The 19,590-nt window shown below is 36.8% G+C and overlaps 3 protein-coding genes across 3 annotated transcripts in view; 2 read left to right on the forward strand and 1 right to left on the reverse strand.

Annotated features, from left to right (window-relative positions):
• rad50 (RAD50 homolog, double strand break repair protein) overlaps window positions 1-933 on the forward strand; it is a 31,726-nt gene extending 30,793 nt beyond the window's left edge. Inside the window, exons 25-26 of the mRNA XM_065287248.1 lie at window positions 38-171; window positions 497-933. Coding sequence (XP_065143320.1) covers window positions 38-171; window positions 497-683 — 321 coding nt within the window. The 3' untranslated portion in view covers window positions 684-933. The remainder of the gene's footprint in view (window positions 1-37; window positions 172-496) is intronic.
• A 428-nt stretch (window positions 934-1,361) lies between these two features.
• On the forward strand, window positions 1,362-2,919 carry il13 (interleukin 13). The gene is made up of 4 exons (XM_065287249.2): window positions 1,362-1,778; window positions 1,869-1,913; window positions 2,487-2,621; window positions 2,703-2,919. The coding sequence occupies exons 1-4, from the start codon at window positions 1,638-1,640 to the stop codon at window positions 2,808-2,810; spliced, it is 429 nt and encodes a 142-aa protein (XP_065143321.1). The 5' UTR covers window positions 1,362-1,637; the 3' UTR covers window positions 2,811-2,919.
• A 7,675-nt stretch (window positions 2,920-10,594) lies between these two features.
• pou4f3 (POU class 4 homeobox 3) lies at window positions 10,595-11,967 on the reverse strand. The gene is made up of 2 exons (XM_065287816.1): window positions 11,747-11,967; window positions 10,595-11,509 (listed from the first exon to the last, which is right to left on the reverse strand). Exons 1-2 carry the CDS (start codon window positions 11,840-11,842, stop codon window positions 10,616-10,618), a joined length of 990 nt encoding a protein of 329 aa, XP_065143888.1. The 5' UTR covers window positions 11,843-11,967; the 3' UTR covers window positions 10,595-10,615.
• Between the last annotated feature and the right edge of the window lie 7,623 nt (window positions 11,968-19,590).

The raw sequence follows: 19,590 nt of genomic DNA on the forward strand, positions 1-19,590 counted from the left end.
GTACGAAATGTTTTAAAATCTGTTTTTTTTTTTTTAGGTTCTTGCCTCTCTCATAATACGACTGGCTCTGGCTGAGACTTTCTGTCTGAACTGTGGGATCCTGGCACTGGATGAGCCCACCACCAATTTAGACAGAGAGAATATAGAGTCTTTGGCACACGCCCTGGTGGAGTAAGTCTTTATTTAATTTAATACAATTTTGTTTCTGTGTCACATTATTTGTTATTTGTAATTCATGAACTTGGATTATGCATGCACACACAAACACACACTGTTTGAGAATTTTAGATTTTATAAATGTACACGTAATCAAATAGCAAATCTAGTAGTGTATGTGGGACCCTGTTTTCTGATTTTTTTCACCATATCCCTTCCTCGTGATGTTTCCCAAATGAAACCTCTTGTAGAAACCCCTTTAGAGTTGAACTTTGACACCTGAGCACCTACATCGTCCAACGTCAGATCTAAACAAATGTACAAAATTTCTTATTCATAGGATAATCAAGAGTCGCTCTCGTCAGCGCAACTTCCAGCTGCTGGTTATCACCCATGACGAGGATTTTGTGGAGCTCTTGGGACGATCCAACTATGTGGAGCATTTCTACAGGATCAAGAAGAACAAGGACCAGTGTTCAGAGATAATAAAGTGCAGCATCTCCACTCTTAACACTTACCTGCACTAAAAACCCATTACAAATAAGTAACAATCAGAAAACAGTATGTTTGTCTCGGCCTGATTTATGATCAGTTTTTCAATTTTGATGTGAAGTCTTAATTAAGGGCATCAGAGATTCGTCCCCGTGATTCCCAGATCAGAAGTGCAATGAATATGAAAACAAATGCTAGCTAACATTTGCATTCTTGTTGTACAGTTTGTACACGTGTTTGTTTAACTGAAATTGTGAATAAAAAAAATAGATGGTTCTGAAACAATTTGGCATGGTAATACTGTACAATAAGGTTGTATTTGGTAACATTTATTAATCTTTGCTAATGTTAGTTAATGCCAATACAATTGTTCATGTCAGTCATTGTGCATTAACTAATGTTAACAGTTACATTTTTTTTTTATAAATGCAAAAATGACCACAAACGAAGATAAATAACTGCTGTAGTATTGCCTTGAAAACAGTCAGCATCTTACAATTAGATTTCAGAGGTACTTTCATATTGTTATTAGTCATCAGCCATGCATTCATCCGTGTATCTCAACTTCAGTTGATCAAAGTGACTCTAGTCAGGCATCCATTTTAGGGTTTAAAAACCCTTTAACTGTTTGATAACAAAAGCACACGTTTTGCAGCAAAAGCTATCAGTATCGATCATTAAAAGTCTGCAGTAATGAAACTTGTTTGCACAACCAAACACGGTCAACGCTCAGCCCAGCTATTCAAAATCATTAAAAAATTATCTTTCTCGATTCCGCTCTTCGACGAAATCAGGGCAATATGACAGACGCGAACCACAAGTTATCAACCCCATCTTAACCAATCAACCCATGAGTTTGCAAGCACTTGCTTACTGTGCACAATGGAAATTTCACGAGAGTATATATATGCAGAGCACTGTTGAAGACGAATCATTCACTTTCGGGATTCGAAAAACTAAAGCTAAGGAAACCAATCTCTTGAAGCAAAATGATGACTTCTGGGACCACCATGCTACTGCTGGCCTTTGTAGCTATGTGCGTCTCGGCCGCTCCTACAAAACAGGATTTGTTTAAAGAGTTTTTCGATGAATTGAATGCCACAATGAAAGAGCTTTCGAAGCATCCCATGGTAAGACTAAACTTTCTTACATGATCATAGCAATAGCTGTCTAGATCTGTTCACGTATTTATTCCAGTATTCTTGAATCTGTTTTTTTAGGATGACATCTTTGTGAGTGATCTGAAACACCATAGCGATTGTAAGGTGAGCTGCTGTACATGTAAACAGTTGCATATAATTTGAAATTACTCGAGTTTTGCATATGAGAATATGATCAGAGAATTTTTTTTGTGTAAATTCTGTCTAGACACCTACCTTTAAGTCTCGGCTGTGAGGCTCATTTTGTTGTGTTTAATGATCATTGTGAGGCATGTTGTCACAATGGATGCCTGCTTATCATAGGTTTCAACCTAAAATGAAATGATTATAATAAACAGACTGTTCAGACTGTTACTATTGCTGTACCCATGGGCAACATTTAAAAAGTCCAACTTGACATTAGTGCAACATACCATTATTCCCCAGTTCCCCTTGCTTTAATGCAGTGGTTCCCAAACTGGAGGTCCTGAGATGGTGCCTGGGGGGCCCATTTTTCATCTTATTTTATAAAATACATAAATTCATCATAAATTCTTTGTAATTAAACCTACTACCAACAGTACTCCATTTATCATTCAATATGTTTTGTTTCATTCAGATTCCAAAGTTGAGATTGTTTTATGTCATACAGTATTCCCTAATATGATTTAACCCTGTTTTTGTCACTTTGATTATCAGGATTTGTTTTTCTGCCAAGCTGAGGATCAATTGATAAGAAAGGTTTCCGGGCACTCTGGGTCCAAGTTTGAACATTTCCGCACAGACAAGAAGCTAATAAGGACTTTGAAAAAGATAAATGAACAGCACAATATGGTAAGTTAAACACACTAGAATGCACATTTCTAATCATACCTTCATCCTACCAGAGAAAAATGTCATGTTGCTGTCTTTCAGAAAACGTGTAAACCTGCAGATGACCAGGTTGAAGTCCAACTGTCTGATTTTCTGATGAAACTGAAACAATGTGTCCAAAAGAGAAATACCATGAAATCAAAGAAATGAAGCTGTGCTGTATTAATTTATATATTTAATATATTTATATTGTCTATTAAAAAAGACCTTTGCTTACATGGACTTGTTTCTGTTAACATTAAAATGCATTTGTTGCTGAAGAGAAATAAATAAATATATTTTCCACCATCAAATACTGTTTTGTGGTTCATTTTGTGATACATTACTTTATGCACTATGTAAAATACATTTCCATAATCTCATAAACATACACTCTAAATGCTGCTAAGGTTTTTTAACCCAATGCTAGGTAAATATTGAACACAATAGGTGTTGGGTTATTAAAGAGCACCTATTATCCAATTCACATTTCCTTTGGTGTGTAAGTGTGTATTAGTACATGTTAACGATGTACAAAAGGTACAAACCCCAAAGTAAATGATGACGCGAGTTATCGTCTCCAACGTAAATCTCTTTTCTTGGACTACAACAAATACCCTGATTGTAGGCAACAGTTTACTTCCAGGGCCTGTTGACGTGGACAAGGGCGACATTATCATAATACAGCCTGTAAGTTAGCATTGCATTGTGACCGAATCTTTTAAACATGGTACGGAGCGTCACATTTCCATCTGACGTCAGAGGTATTCCGGCCAATCACAACATACAGATTATCTGGCCAATTAGGGACACAGAGCTTTTCAAATCTGTATAATATGGTGGAAAAAACATGTGTTATGTCCATGTGGTATTTACCCAGCATTGGGTTTAAAACAACCCATCAGAATTCAGAGTGCACTCCAACTTTATCTATTTATCTACCAAAATGTAATTTTCACTCCTATACAACAAAACTCAGGCCCTACAGGTGCACAAAAAGTGAATTTAGTTTGAAACAAAATTAGTTTTTGCCTTCATGCTATACCTGCATTAATGCTCTTTGTTTCCATTGATTATCATGTTATAGTAAAACTAATGCTGGGTTGTTTCAACTAATGATTCGGTAAAATATTGACAAGTTATAAATGGACATATGCTAAGTTGTTGTTACCCAGCCATGGGTTAAAAGAGCATAGGTTTATTTATAACCCAATGTTTTGGTTTGTTCATATGTTACCCAACCCTTGAAACCACCAAGCATTTTTTAGTGTAACTACAATGAATCATGAGTTTAATACTGAAAGTCTTTGGTCTATGACATGTACTTCTCTATATTTGTATAAAGAAAAATAGCCACAGTTTGAACCTTTACATACAGTCAAGAAATTAAAGGGGTCAGAGAATGAAAAACCACTTTTACCTTGTCTTTGTTGAATAATGGTAGCCTACCCACATTCACAAACATACAAAAAGTGCTAAACATCTCAGTCTCATAGAAATTCCTCTTTTAGAAATGTCAGCCAGAAAACGGCCCAATCTGAAAAACTGATGCTTATGACATCACAGGCATCAAACTGCCCCTCCACTTTAAAATAATTGGCTACATTTTTTGAGTGGCAGCAAAGTCAGCCAATCAGTGATGATATTGCAAGTTAAGCCAACAGGGGGAGCCAAATAGGTGCAAAACCACTTGTTTAAAATCCCCCACCCTAATAGAGCTATCTGAGAGAGGTTTTTAGGAAGCTTCTAAGGCATTACAGACCCAAAACAAATTTTTTTTGTCTACATGTCACATCACAGAACAAGGATAAATACCCCGTTCAATCATTCTATGTCACCTTTAATGAGGACATCTGGGGAGTTAAATGCGAAGCTCATCAGTCTAACATAAACGCTTAAACATAGAGACTCAAACTAGTTACGTAAAAAAGAAAGTACACAAATTCAATGTGTTTACGTATCGGGACATCATACAAAAAATAGTCTGGTCCTTAGCAAGTCTTAAGACACGGTGCTCTAGGATCCTCGATTCTGATTGGTTGTGGTGCCCTTCCGTAGTTCGTTATTTCCAATTGCAAACCCACTTTGCAAACCCACGGTGATGTTCTTATCAAAGAGATAGGGCTTCTTCTTGTCAATCCTACAAAATAAGACATACTTGTTAAGTCTTCAATTTTAACGTGCTAACTTAGAGTCTGAGATGTAGCACTTGGTGGTTGTTGTTGTTTCAGTTTTGCATTGTCTTACCTTGGGGTGTATGGGATGTACACACCCTAATTGTTTTGCACTTGTGAATGATCTTCCTCACTGTAGAATGATGGACTTCAGATTCAAGATTAAAGGGCAACAGTGGCTTCTGCTTTTGATTTTTGTGCTGTTTGTTACAACACAGGCCATTATTTAGTGCACTCATTTAATCCAAAAATGCACTGCAATAGCGATTCTTCAATTCATGTATCATCATCATCATCATCATCAACATAGCTATAATGCACCTTGGGGATCACACTGACTTTTTGTGACTCAGTAAGATGTGGCAGTACTTCTGACTCATGCATTGTTTGAATTTGCTTAGCTGTGTTCATTTACTTTTTCAAGTGGACTATAGTAAAAAAGGGAAATAATTGATGGTGGTATTGTGAGCTTTTTCAGTTAAATCCATAGTGTTTTACAGTTTTGTGTGCAATTAGCAGGTTTAGTGAACAAACTATGGACAATAACAGTCAGCATAAATGCTATAATCTGTTAATATGGTTGGCGAATAAAAAATTTATATCTAAAAAAATGGTGAATCCTACAAAAAGCGGATATAGAAATATTCACAAGTATGTTGATTAAACTGTAAATGCTTTTACTTTTTATGGTAGCACTGAAGTGCCCCATAGTGGATGTTGATGATAACATGTAGAATGATAAAAGCACACAGCTTTAATGCAGAGGCAATTCAAGAGCCAAGCATGCACACATCCCGCAATTTAGCAAGCCTTTAGTTGGGTGTGAATGATCAGATACCCGAGTTTATAACTACGGGGGCAACACTATTACAATTTTATAGTGTATGCATCCTAAATCATTTTGCTTCTCTTGTAATGCATGGAGACTTTTTCTATTGACTGGTCCATTTTAATGGGTCGATTCAGTGCCTGGTTAACTTAATCAAATCCGCCCCTCTAGTCCAGTGGTTTAAACCACTCTACTGCAAAGTTTAGTTACAACCTTGCTCCAACACACCTGTCTAAATTTTCAAGCGTGTTTTCAGGTGTGTTTGATCGGTATTGGAGTTAAATTCTGCAGGACATTGTGGGTCCCCAGGAGCAGGGCTGAAGACCCTTGGCCCACTACTCTTCTCTGATGTGTGAGCTTAAAAACGAATGAATTCATTTGCAGTCGCAATCTGTCAATGCAAGGCCAGTTAAGAATGAACAACTGTCAGAGTAGTGGCATATTAATTGATGTTTTAGGCTACTGTTGTTTAAATTGTTGCCAGTATTTTACCCCCCAAAAAGTTTGGTTACACTTTATTTTAAGGCGTTACAGTGTAATTATATTTAAGTAATAATCATCAACAACATGTACTTACTGTAGGGTTGGGGTTAGGATTAGGGTTTGGTTTAGGATAAGTTACATGTAATTATGCATAACAAACTGTTATTGCTATAATAATTACATAACATGTGTAACAAAGACACCGTAAAATAAAGTTTTACCAAAAGTTTTTTTTCCAAAAACGTCAAATAACGGCAGTAACTTATGATAAAAGAAAGAAAATGTATAAAATATACATGTTGTTACTTTGTTAATTTATAGTATCTGCATGTAATTACAAGTTCAATCTGATCCCTAAATCCACGCCCCTAAACAACACGCATGTGTAGGCTACAATGTATTGAATGTTTTCTTATGTAAGTACACAGTAGTTTAAAACACCAAATATAAAGTGGGAACAAAAAAACTTTTTAGTTTTAAATTTCTTATGTTTATTTTTTATTATCTGAGTTTTTTTTTGTTTTTAAATCTCATTTACGAGGTTAGCATTTAAAATCTTGCCGACAACGTTAATTCCGTTTAAGAAATTGGTCTTTTTTATCCATTTATAGACGACGCACTTACTGCAAGTTTAGAAACTGAAGAAAACTTTAGTTGCATCTACACAGAACCAAAGCCTAAAGCATTTGTTTCTTTATGTGCATATCTATATATCGTCTTCAGTTTATTTCCTACCCAGTCTCAAGATGCGTATAAATAGCAAGAAGTGTGAAAATCGTGCAATATATACGCCAAATTCCACTTTGGCATGCAAATTATACGCCAGTCCTTCCCATTCACTTAAACGGCGCATCTTTTTTGGCGTTTTATTTATTGGTTTCTCAGTGTTTTTTTCTGTTTTTTAAATCATTTTCGCTTGGGTTTAGGGTTAGATTGGAGATTTGCTTAAGGAGGTTATTTTATATACAGGTTTCTTCATGCTTTTGTCTATATTGAAGCCATGGTCGCAAATGGTAACAAAAAGTTGTTCTAACTCTAAACCCAAGCGAAAATGTTAAAAAAAAGCAACAACAAAAAAGAGAAACCAATAAATAAAACGACAAAAAAAAGATGCACAATTTAGGTGGGAAGTTGCACGATTTTCACACTTCGTGCTATTTATACGCAACTCCGTGAGACTGGGTTCTTATTTCATATACAAACAGCCCAAACAGAAAGGTGACATTGAAACGCACTACAAACAGACAAAGCGCAACCGAAAGTCTGGTGGAATCGTCCAAAATTGACCTCTAAAGAACGGACTCAGGTTTCCCGGTAACAGTATCCCCTTGGATAACCCGTGAGTTATCTCTCTGAGACACCGCAGGCAAATGCCTAAGGTGCTTTGGCGTGTGATGATGATGGGAAACGACTAATAAACGCGCACCGGGCGCACTCTCCGCCACGCATTGGCTGTTGTCTCATGTGTTGCTGCTGGCGCTATGAATTATTAAAGCGCATGCGTCCTGACTATCATTCTCGTGCTCAGACCCGGCACAAGAACGAGCGCTAGTGCCGCAGAGGGAGCATGGGCTCGCCGCATCTCTCTAAAGACAGTCCTGCATGGCCTCCATCCTCATTCTGTCACATCTTCTTTACTGTGAAATGAAAGCATTCACTCTTTCTCTCTCTCACACACACACACACATGTCGCTTCCTGTACTCAAGACCTGAAAGCCACAATCATATTTTAAAGGTTCTTCAATGTTTTTCAAATGAATAGGAGTCTTACATTTCTTTGGAGATAAAACTCTTCCCAGTACAATTATTAAGATTATAAAGAATAAAATAAAATGTCTTAAGGCATTAAAAAAAGCTTAATGTAGGTTACGCATTCCATCTGGACTTTTCAGTAGGCTACTGTTTTTGCGTTTTTCTCTTTAAAATATTGTAAATCTACTTTGCAATACAAAATGTAAGACTCAACAGAAACTATTTTAAATTAAAATAAATATGGTTAAAAAGTGAGGAATACTAAACATAAATTAAACCGATTAAAGATACAGTCGCAGTTAAAAAAATGCCATATAATGTGCCATAGCACGTGAGTTGTCTATAGGCCTACCTGTCAATAGTTTATCAATAATTTAGTCTCCAGCATTGGCCACATGCCCCTGCTCTGTGCTCAACTTAGATTGGTTTACACCATTGTTTGAGGATTATGATGTACAACAAAAGTTAAATTACTGCTCTTAATTATTCATAAAGCTCTTTCTCACATCAAAATGTAGCCCACATCCTTATCATCATTAGTCTGGTTTACTACAATTTACTATTATTTAATATATACTCCTGTTGGCCATTGTTATATTATAATTGAGTACTTATTGAAACCACGCAGTTAACATGTTCTTGAGACCCATTATGTATTTTTAGAACTTTTGATTGTAAAACAAAAAAAATGTCGCACGGCTTCGGAGAAATATTAATCTAGAATATTGGTTTCATGCTTTAAAAAGTTTTTTTGTGGAATTCCGTGTTACCAAACATACTGTTGTGTTATTACACTGTAATTAATAGAATAAAAATATATAATTTTAAAACATTTGCGATAATAATCTATATTAATTCTATATGATATTTTTTTCCACAAAATAGCTACAAAAAGTAAATAGTAAATAAACAGCTAAAATTATTCTAAAATAAATAATTTAAAAAATAACCATTTATAGACAACAACTGAAAAATAGTTAAAATAATACAGTGAAACAGCTTTACATATAATTATATTTTTGTTTTAAATACGTTAATTGTTAAATACGCGGAATGAATTATGTTCATACAATATTAGGAAATATCAATGTGTTTCTTTATGATCGCGGGAACTAATTATATTTGACTATATATAATGAATAACCTTTTATCATTATTTTCAAAATAACAAAACACTTATAAATTTAAATGGAGTCGTCTTTTTGTGCGCTTTGCAGAAAGTAAGTAAAAAACATCATAGCACAGCTGAGTGTGAGCATTATTATCATCATCATAATCTTACCTGAAGAGCTTCTCTTCATCCCCTGAGCCTGTAAGACTAACAACTCTCCCTTCAGCTCTCTGCCTGTTTTATACCAATATACAATTAATATTGCATCGCCATTACTTAATAATTTCAAATCCCTTTGCACAAAGCCGTGGCAGACATTTATTATTCAACGGGGTCTGTTTAAAGAGGTTGTCAACTTAAATTAGAAAAGAGGAAAAAGATGATGGTTTTGATTCTGGCTTAGACTGTCCATTCTTCCAGGTCTATCTAAATATTATTGCCTACATTAGGTTGTGAAGTTTATATTATTTCATAAATATTTAATCGATTGAGCATTTGGGTTTATTAATAAAACAACACAAGTCTTAACAATTTAGGATATTAAAATGATTTTAACGCGTCTAGCTGTCGTCAGAGATAATTTATGTAAAATGTAAAATTTATGCTACGTGCGTAAGTGAATCTGTTTGATTCTTTTTCCTTGATCATTGGAATTTCAACTAGATGAATACTATTTCTAGTCTGTATTTAGTTAAAATTAAATTATTGTTTCAAAATGAAATCGTAAAAATAGGACGTAGTCAATATAAAGGCCTCAAAATCTGCCCGTTTGCATTGATAGACCTGAAGTATAATACGTTTAATTTTTGCAAACACACTAAAATAAAACTCAAGAAGGCTTTGAAAAAATCAACAGTTTATTAAATAACATTCAAAGTCACACATTTTGTAAAGTGAAGATTACGCACGAGAGTGATTGTAGTGGCTACATTAATGCAAATGAAATAGCAGCATTCTTCATTACACCATCAGTTTTTGCATATTATTATTATCATCCCTAACTGATGATCAATTCGAAAGAGTTTGTGAGAATATGTGATTTCCATCATATATACAGTCACTTACAACAAGACATTCAAAACAATATTACAAACGTTAAACCAACTTTCAAATGACATTCCATGTGATAAGACCTTGTGCGTAATTTGTATAAATAAATATTTAAATACCAAAAAACACTAGTACACACTTCAGAATATAATTTCACGTGTGATAATACTGAAACCAAGTTCTAGTAGCCTTTCATTTAATTTTGTGTACATTTTATTCCGAGTTTGGTGATTTAAATTGAAACCTTTATTTATTAACCCTTAACTAAAATGATAGGCAAGAATTTACATTACTATGTCCATGATTAATTTAGTAATAATAACAGTGTGTAATCACAATCAGATCGATAAAATAATTACACATTAAGTGCTACATTGTTAATATTACTGCAGAGTTACATGAACAGTGTATTGCAAATGGTGGCCAAAGTTTGATTAAATTTACTGTGTAAAATCGTTGGCTACACGAAGTGAAGGCAAAAAGAAATTTGAGTCTTTATAGGCTTATATACGTTTTAAAATAAGATATTTTAGATCCCTGTGGTGTTCCTAAAATGTCCAACTTTGCCATCAAGACACTAGTGCACCGCCGCATATTTCATCCTTTTCTGTTTTTGCCGCTGATTGCAGAACCAAACCCGAACCACGTTCTTTTTCAGATCCAACTTCTCCGCGATGGCCGCGATTTTCTCCGACGACGGTCGCGGCTGGATGGCGAAATACGCCTCGAGCGACCGCTTCTCCGGAGCGGCGATAGACGTGCGCTTACGCTTCCTCTCGTTGCCGTTAAAAGGATCCGGTTTGCCATTTTTCTCCCGGTATGCCGCTTCAGCCTCCTCCAGCCAGGCTTGAAGGACGGGTTTGAGGGCGATCATGTTGTTGTGGGAAAGTGTCAGGGACTCAAACCTGCAGATGGTGCTTTGGCTTAGCGACCCGACGCCCGGTATCTTAAGGTTCGCGAGGGCCGAACCCACGTCCGCCTGGGTCACTCCGAGCTTTATTCTGCGCTGCTTGAACCTCTCCGCAAATGCCTCCAGTTCGCGGGGATCGGATTCAACGTCGCTGATGCACGCCATGCCGTTATGGACCGACATGGTGTGAGGGTGGCCCATGGCCATGGCTTGGTGCAGGTGACCCATTTGCAGGTGGTGGTGCTGGTGAGCTTGGGCGGTCGGGTCCGGTGGCGCGCCCATGCCGCTGACCGATAAACTAGAGGAAATGTGGTCGAGCAGATCTCCTTCTAAGGTCTGGTGGCTCAGGTGATGGTGATGGTGCGAGGGTAAGTTGCTTGACGGGTGTGATATGGGCACCGTGGGCGACGAGGAGGAGCAGGGCACGCTGCTCATTGTATGGTAGGTGACGTCCGTCTTGAATGGGTGATTCTTGGCGTGAGACGCGATGTCAGCCGCCGCCAAAGCTTCAGCGCGGGCCAGGAGACTCTCATCAAAGCCGCTGAATATATTGCCCTGGAGCTGGAGACGAGAGCGCGCATGTGGAAGTCAGTAGGGAATTGTGTCAACTCCCGGATTAAAGAACATTCCCAAGTCAGGAACATTAATATGAAAGCAGCAGCTTTGCTTGGATAGGCATGTGGAAGAGAGAGGGAGAGTGGAAGAGGAAAGTTTGGGGTGGGGTGGGAGAGGGAGTGAGGGATGTTGGAGCGACCTTAAAGTATAACAGAGTGGTGAACAGTTAAGTGCGAGACGTACCTGCGGGGCAGGTAGGCACATCCGCCGCATGCTCTCGTTGCTCGGTTGTAGCGCATGGTGCATGTTGAAGTGCTGCTTGCCGTTCATGGTCATCATCTTCGTTGCGCACCTGGCAGGTGAGTGGAGCTGACATGAAGGCGAAGCGGCGCAATGGCTCGACGCTCCTCGTGTCTGCCGTTTCCATTGGCAGCGACGCCTGGTGAACTCACACCCACCTCCACCCAGACACGACACCCTCCCTCTCGCCTCAACCTGATCCTGTGTTCAACTACTTACAAAACTCTCTACAGTTAGAAAATAAAAATTTAAAGTATTCGTGTCTATAAATAACATTAATTACATAATAATAATAACAGACATGTTTATTCTTAATAATAATAAGCGTCATTTATTGGCCATTAGTATTATTAATTAGTAATTCAATTGTGAACTATTTTAGAAACTATTTTATATCTAACACTCTAAAAAAACAAACGGTGCTATATAGCACCAAAACAATTGCTTTGGATCGTAACGATAGAAGAACCATTTTAGTGCCATATAGCACCGGTGAAGAACCAGTGAAGCACCAGTGTAGAACCATATAGGGGCCATATAGCACCACATATGGTTCTACATAGCACTATATGGTTCTACACAGGTGCTTCACTGGTGCTTCACTGGTTCTTCACTGGTGCTATATGGCACTAAAAATGGTTCTTCTATCGTTACGATGCAAAGCAACTGTTTTGGTGCTATATAGCACCGTTTGTTTTTTAGAGTGAACGGCAAAATATTATTAGAAGAGGGTTTATTAAAAGGTAATTTAATAACAGAGCAGTTGTCTTAATATTAGGTAAGGTGTTTTTAGATTTCTTGAAAATTAAGGCAGTTGCGGTATATGCATATACCAATGGCTAAAATGAACCTATACAAAATATAATGTGTTTCATTTGGCAGTGACTGTTATAAACCCTTTTTTTTTTACATATTTTTACATAATATTATATAGTGGGGCACGAAAAAATCCACTTCTATGTAGAAAATACTCAACAATGCTGCTGAATAATGAATTTGCTCATGGTTTGTCTTAAATCATATTAAAACACCACATAGACATCTAAACAAAAATAAAAACTTGTTATTTTTAAGATATAGGATATTAAGATATACGACTCAAAGATATACATTTCTTTTTATCAGTATGAGAAAATACTAAAAAAAATATTTAACTACCAATAAATAGTCATATGTCTAATTGTATATCATATTTATAATAAAATAATAATTTCAAATCAAAAGCAAATATGTGGTTGTTCCCCAAAGTGTTTATAATGCTATAGTATAGGCTACATCTCTTGGCAAAATATAAATATAGGCCTGGTTTCACAGACAAGACTTTGGTCTGATAGGCCTTAGCATCTTTTAAGACCATGCCTTAGACAAAGACATTTCTGGTTTATTTCTTGAGACACATCATTTGCACTGTGTTATTTCATTTAAGACGGCTAAAACATGTGTCTTAGTCTTTGACTAGGCTTAAGCCTTGTCTGTGAAACCAGGGCATAGTCCTTTTTAAATATAGATTAACCATAATATCCTAAAGGACTAACATGAAGTTTTACCTTGGCTGACCCCTGATTTTTTTTTGTAGAGTTTGACAGTGCTGGTTTCACCTGCATTGATAAGTTTAAAACGTCTTTAAAAAAAAACCTCACAAAATCTGTTTTTGCAGCCGAAAACTCACAAATCTGTTTTACTTAGGTCTGTACAGTTCACAAGATTTGCAAGATCGTAAGAAGAATATAAAATAATAATATGGCATAATAATAAGTTAATACAAAAATAATAATTTTATTATTATTTAGCGCCTTTTAACAATCTCAAGGACGCTTTACAAAGATGAGATATACAATCAAACACAATTAAGGAGGTATAGTAAACATCACTATACGTATACAAACATACGCATACACCATAGAGAAGGAAACAAAACATAAAAACATCCCAGTCAACAAACAAGTACAATGGGTAAATCAACTCTCACCATGCACCTATTGCGCACAGATTTTGGTCCTGTCCTCTACACAAATATTGGTCCCAGATCTTTAAAACATTATATTAAGTTAAAACTTGTTGACACTTTAGCTTTCACAGCTTTAATTGCTATTCTTATGCCAAAAAAAAATGTGATTTTGTAGTGTTTGTGAAACTTTAGAGATTAGAAATCTTTATAGATTAAAAATATTTTTTACTTTAAATTAGAAAATATTAGACAGAATGAAGGTCTCCTCTGATACTTTTTATTAATATTAGGGATATTTTCTAGATTCCCTTGAGTATACACTCACCGCCACAGTTATTAACATGGCCTCTATATTTGTATATGTACAGTGACTAAACTATAATATAAAGGGAAAGGGTAATAATTATTCTGCAAGAAAAGAGGTAATTATAAAACCTTTTAAGCACAATGTAACAATCCTTTTAATAATAAAAAAAATGTATATACAAAAGCAGTGGTGAATTAAAGATATAAAGCATTAAATTGCTCAACAGTGTGGATATGAGTGGGTTGAAGGTAAACACCTGTTATCACTTCATGGCTGGTTGGCGTGGTGACCATGCCGGTGACTGCAGAATAGGAAGCCAGGTAGTGCTGTGACACAGATGTACCATCCGATCCCATCCACCTCTCTTGTTCCCCCAGACTCTCAATTATTCATCTGCTATGTGGCTGGCATCCATTACCTCTCTGGCATTTTCTCATTCATTACGCAGATTAACAGCACACACCTTTATAAGTCTTGGCAAAAAATATAAATAGTCACACTGAGCCAACTATGTCATGATATTCCCCATCTTGTTTATGATACCTTTTATGATAATGTCATGTGACCCTATCCTCTCTCAAGATAAAGTTTCAGTTCATGAATATTTTAAAAGCATAACCCAAAAATGCCCCATTCATAGCTCATCGCTTCATCTTGATTTACATGGACACTTTTCCATACTATATGGTGTGAGCAACTGTACCTTTGAAATTGCTAAATGAGACAGATTATTATTGTTATTATATATATATATACATGTATATTATAATTCTTGACCTGTAGAATAGTTGAAGGTTTAATAATTGCTCTTTCAAACATATCAAGACTCTTTATTATTTTTTTAAGTAGTAAAATAATGTGCATACATTTTTTAATGTAGAAAGTATATATTGTTAAATATAGTTTAAGATGTATTTAAAATGTGTGTATTTAAATGTTTTTAACAATTTAGTTTAATGTGATGCTTGTCAGCTATATCACGTACATTATGCGCCTGAAACGAAGTGAACTTTTCTGAAAAAGAAGCAGCATTTTTGGCTGAAAGGTTTTAAAGCAGTGGTTCTCAAACTTTTTCAGTGTGCGGCCCCCCTTGTGTTCAGTGCATTCCTTCGCAGCACCCCCAAAGAAAATTTATGACAAATTTGTTCTAAAAGGTAACATTTTAATTAAACAAAACATATTAAATTATACAAAGTAGTGCTTTTGGTTAGTAGCCTTATTTTTTTAAGGTTTAATTGCACAGAATTCATGATTAATTGATGTATTTTATAAAATGTCATAAAACTGGGGCCTCCCTGGGGGCCCCGGACCCCAGTTTGAGAACCACTGACTTAAAGAACCTTTAAAATCTGATGAACCTGTGTATGGCGTGGTGAAGCACCTTATCCTTTAAAAGTGTGTAGTAATTAATTATAATTAGATGTTAAACACTAATTTGGGGCAACATCAACATTGTTGTTTTTATTAATTTATAATATAATTTAGTATAACTTAATCAACAATACTACACAGTCACAAAAAAGGGTAAAAAAATGGTCCCTAGCTGTCCTAACTGGGGTGGTACCTTTTCAAAAAGTACATATTTGCACCTAAAGAGTTCCTCAGAGGTACATATTGGTATACCAAATGGACCCAGCGTTAGGTCAAAAAGGGATGAGCCCAGCCCGATGAACTGTAATTTAACCCGTGCTGGATTGTGTCAACCCAAACTGCTGGTTTGTTTAAACCCATTGTTGGTCAGATATATAAATTTTCTGGGTAAGAGTGTACACTAAAAAAAATGCTGGGTTATTTTCAACAATGGGCTGGGCTCGTCTCTTTTTGACCCAACACAGGATTGTAAATAACCCAGCATTTTGTACACATCTATAACTAAATAGTACATATCAGGACCTTTTTAAAGGATACTGCCACAGTGACAGCTGGGACAATTTTTTGACCATCCCAAATAGAAATAGACTTCTATTTTAGGATGTAGATTACACCAACAAAGGTCATGGTTTAGAATGATTTCTTGTTTATAACCTTTTGAAACAGAAATGTCCCCTTTATGGTATTCATTTCCCAAAAAAAAAGATGTTTAAATAGAAACAAACAGTTGCTTTTGAATTAACATGATGATCAGTCAAAGCCATTGATCAACTACTGTAGATGTACTAAACAAACACAAGTGAGAAAATCTCATGGTGATGATGTTTCTTGGCCCTGACAGCCAAACCGCCAGATTGATGCTTGTGTAGCATCATGTCTCACATTGCAAGCATGGAAAGAAAACTCTCATCGTGACTTCACCGGCCTACTGCTCTGTTCAATGTTCATCTTAAAAACTCCCATTGTCATCTGAAAACAAATGCATTATTTAAAATCTGTGATGGTATTTGTGGACTTGTCATCGGCGGGCAACAACATGGCACTGATTTCACATGACATATGTTTTATTGATTTGGTTATGGCGAGAGTTGACAGGACTCTGCTCGTCCACAGGCAATTTAACTCTGTCCCACAGAATGACTCTGCGAGTTGTCGTTGGCACACTTGCTCCATGTATTTCCGCATCCCAGGCTGCAAACTTTGCGTCCAGGTCTGAGTGCCTATAGCAGCAGGGACAGAGAGAGAGAGAGAGAGAGAGAGGCTGGTGGTTGACGTGCTCTCCCGCTGGGCAATCAACACTGCTTGCATTAAATCAAATAGACTCTGAGTGTTTTTCACTTGGCCTCCCAAAGTAAAGGATGGCTGTGCATAATAGATGAGCATTTGAATATGTCAAAGCCACTGAAGCCGAATTGAGTTTTACACTGTGTTGGAAGTTTGGGTTGGATGTGTCATAGTCATAGACTGTAAAAGAATATGGATGTAGTGTTCGTGACGTCACCCATTGGTTTGTGAAGATCGTTTTTTAAGCTTGAAGTAGACGTTAGGCTTGTTTGAGATGCAGCTTGCCTCGCCTGAAATATAGGCGAGAGTAGCCGGCTGCAGTGAGGGGAGGAGTGAAAAAAGTGGAGGCAAGCCGGACGCTTCATGAATCTCGCAGTGTTGTTGACTGCAAACGTCAGCAATGGAAGAGATCGCGTTCGCGTATTTTATCACGGATTAAATAGATGCAACTGAAAAACCAACAAATGCATTTACATTAAGATGTTTATAAGGAGAATCAACAAAGCTGAACTGTTCATTATTGGAAAAGGCTTCTTAGTAAATGTTAGGATGTAATCTAAGTCTAGACGTAATACAAATTCGTTTCTGTGTGAAATATAAACAGCACACTGTACAAATAATACAACACCAATATATAAGTTTAAAGGAATTTATTAATAATATCAATGTCATAAGTCACGAACAAGTTGAATAAATATAAAAACTATTACAGGAAGTGGAGTTTTTAGAATTAAAAAGTCATCAGCTGACATTCCCGGGCAAATCAGCATTAAGCTATGTCGTCAGCAAGTCTTTTCCCATCGTGCTTTTCGTCAACGCAGTCGGTGGAGAGCAACTGCGCTCGGCTGTAGAATCCGACGAGCCCGCCTCTCCATCGCGAGAGTTATTTTGTACACGTCAGCGTGACATCAGAGCAAGTCGGACGTAAGTCGGACACTTTTCTAACCGGAATGCATCTTGCGCTGATCACCGGTGATCGATTCTGCGCAGAATTTGCTCATCTCAAACAAGCCTGTTGCCTGCCGTCGCCATCTTGGCCGCGAGTCACCGCGAATCACTCGCGGAAAACCGAAAATGGGTAAAGCTGAGGTGGCTGGTTGCTGAAACCACGCCCGCCTAGCTCGACTCTAATGACAGCATTGGCCGTTCACCTTTCACTCAAGTGGCCACACCCTTAATTATGCAGAAGTGTAAGGCTTAATACAAATTAAACGGATGAGTTACAAAAAAATTCACCACCCTCACAGTTGTCTTGAAGGGCAAAATTAGCTATATAGACCAAAAACACTTTTTGTACCCAGCTATAAACATATTACATAGGGTCAAGTTCTGACCCTACCATCTGAATTTCGCAGCTGAAATCAAGACTCATCAGATCAGGCAAAGTTTTTCCAATCTTCTGTTGTCCAGTTTTTGGTGAGCCTGTGCGAATTGTAGCCTCAGTTTCTTGTTCTTAGCTGACAGGTGTGGTGTTCTGCTGCTGTAGCCCATCTACTTCAAGGTTCGATGTGTTGTGGATTCAGAGATGTTATTCTGCATGCCCTGGTTGTAACGAGTGGTTATTTGAGTTACTGTTGCTTTCTATTAACTTAAACCAGTCTACCCATTCTCCTCTGACATCAATAAGGCATTTTTGTCCACACAACTGCCACTCTTTACCATGTCTAGATGCTTAAATGCAATGAGTTGCTACCATTTGATTGGCTGATTAGCAGTTTGTGTTAACAAGCAATTGAACATGTGTACCTAAATAAAGTTTCCTGTAATGGTTTGTTCGACTTCATGCGGCACTGCAAGAACTGTCAGACAGATGCTGTCAAAGTACCCAAAGCACTATTCGAGAAATCATAAGGAAGTCTAATTTTTTATCACTCTCGCAGTACTTTGACGTCATCCGCCTGTCAGTTTTTGCAGTGCCGCATGAAGTCAAACAAGCATATACACTTACAGGCCACTTTAAAGGAAAACACCACAGTTTTTCCATATTTTACTATGTTCTTACCTCAACTTAGACGAATTAATACATACCTATCTTTTTTCAATGCATGCACTCAATCTTTAAACAGCACATCGTGATTGTTTTAGCATTTAGCCTAGCCCAATTCATTCCTTAGGATCCAAACATGGATGAATTTAGAAGCCACCAAACACTTCCATGTTTTCCCTATTTAAAGACTGTTACATGAGTAAGTATGGTGGCACAAAATAATTGAAAACGAAGTGTTTCCTTTAAAGTCGAACCTTGTATATCTTCCGGCAGTAACCCTTTCCCTTCCCAGTATAGAGATTATCAATTTACATTAGGTATATTTAGGCTTTTTGATCATGTTTAGCATCTTTTTGCACTCAGAAATGTAAACTGAGGTCAGACGTATATTTCCCAACAAGCTTGCATGTGGTACAGCTGTATATTTTGACATTTTTGTCTTTCACAGAGTGTGACATCTCACATGAAGCTTAGGCTTGCGTGTAAACACGTATTCCACTTTGTAGAAAATACAGAGTTATTTATCGAATATCGACATTCATCCCATTTTTGTTTTTATTTTGCAGTTGTATGCTGCGCTTTGTTTATATGGAAAAAATTTGAATAAAGTGAGGAAATAAAATATTTCCTATTTCAAAAGTATTTTTTTTATGAGTATCATTAAACAGCAGATTCCCTTTGTGACGACATGCACTGATATAATTTCAGTTTGTTTCTTTTGTAGTGGTTATAATTTAAATGACTTCATGACCACGTGACTATGAGCCTTAACTGGTCATAACCTTATAAAGTATAAGAAATAGATAAATAGACCGCTTCCTGGTTGAACAAGAAGTTAAACTTCCGGTCTCCTCAAAGGTGGGAAAAACACAATTTCTTCTATAAAGTAT

Source organism: Paramisgurnus dabryanus, chromosome 18 (assembly GCF_030506205.2).
Source record: "Paramisgurnus dabryanus chromosome 18, PD_genome_1.1, whole genome shotgun sequence".
NCBI classification, from domain to species: Eukaryota; Metazoa; Chordata; class Actinopteri; order Cypriniformes; family Cobitidae; genus Paramisgurnus; species Paramisgurnus dabryanus.

What these genes read in the sequence shown, in the direction of transcription:
- il13 (XM_065287249.2), top strand. Translation starts at nt 1,638, where the DNA reads ATGATGACTTCTGGGACCACCATGCTACTGCTGGCCTTTGTAGCTATG. An exon ending in AACACCATAGCGATTGTAAG is followed by an intron (nt 1,914 to 2,486) that starts GTGAGCTGCTGT and finishes TTTGATTATCAG; the next exon opens with GATTTGTTTTTCTGCCAAGC. An exon ending in TAAATGAACAGCACAATATG is followed by an intron (nt 2,622 to 2,702) that starts GTAAGTTAAACA and finishes GCTGTCTTTCAG; the next exon opens with AAAACGTGTAAACCTGCAGA.
- pou4f3 (XM_065287816.1), bottom strand. Translation starts at nt 11,842, where the DNA reads ATGATGACCATGAACGGCAAGCAGCACTTCAACATGCACCATGCGCTA. An exon ending in TGTGCCTACCTGCCCCGCAG is followed by an intron (nt 11,510 to 11,746) that starts GTACGTCTCGCA and finishes TCTCGTCTCCAG; the next exon opens with CTCCAGGGCAATATATTCAG.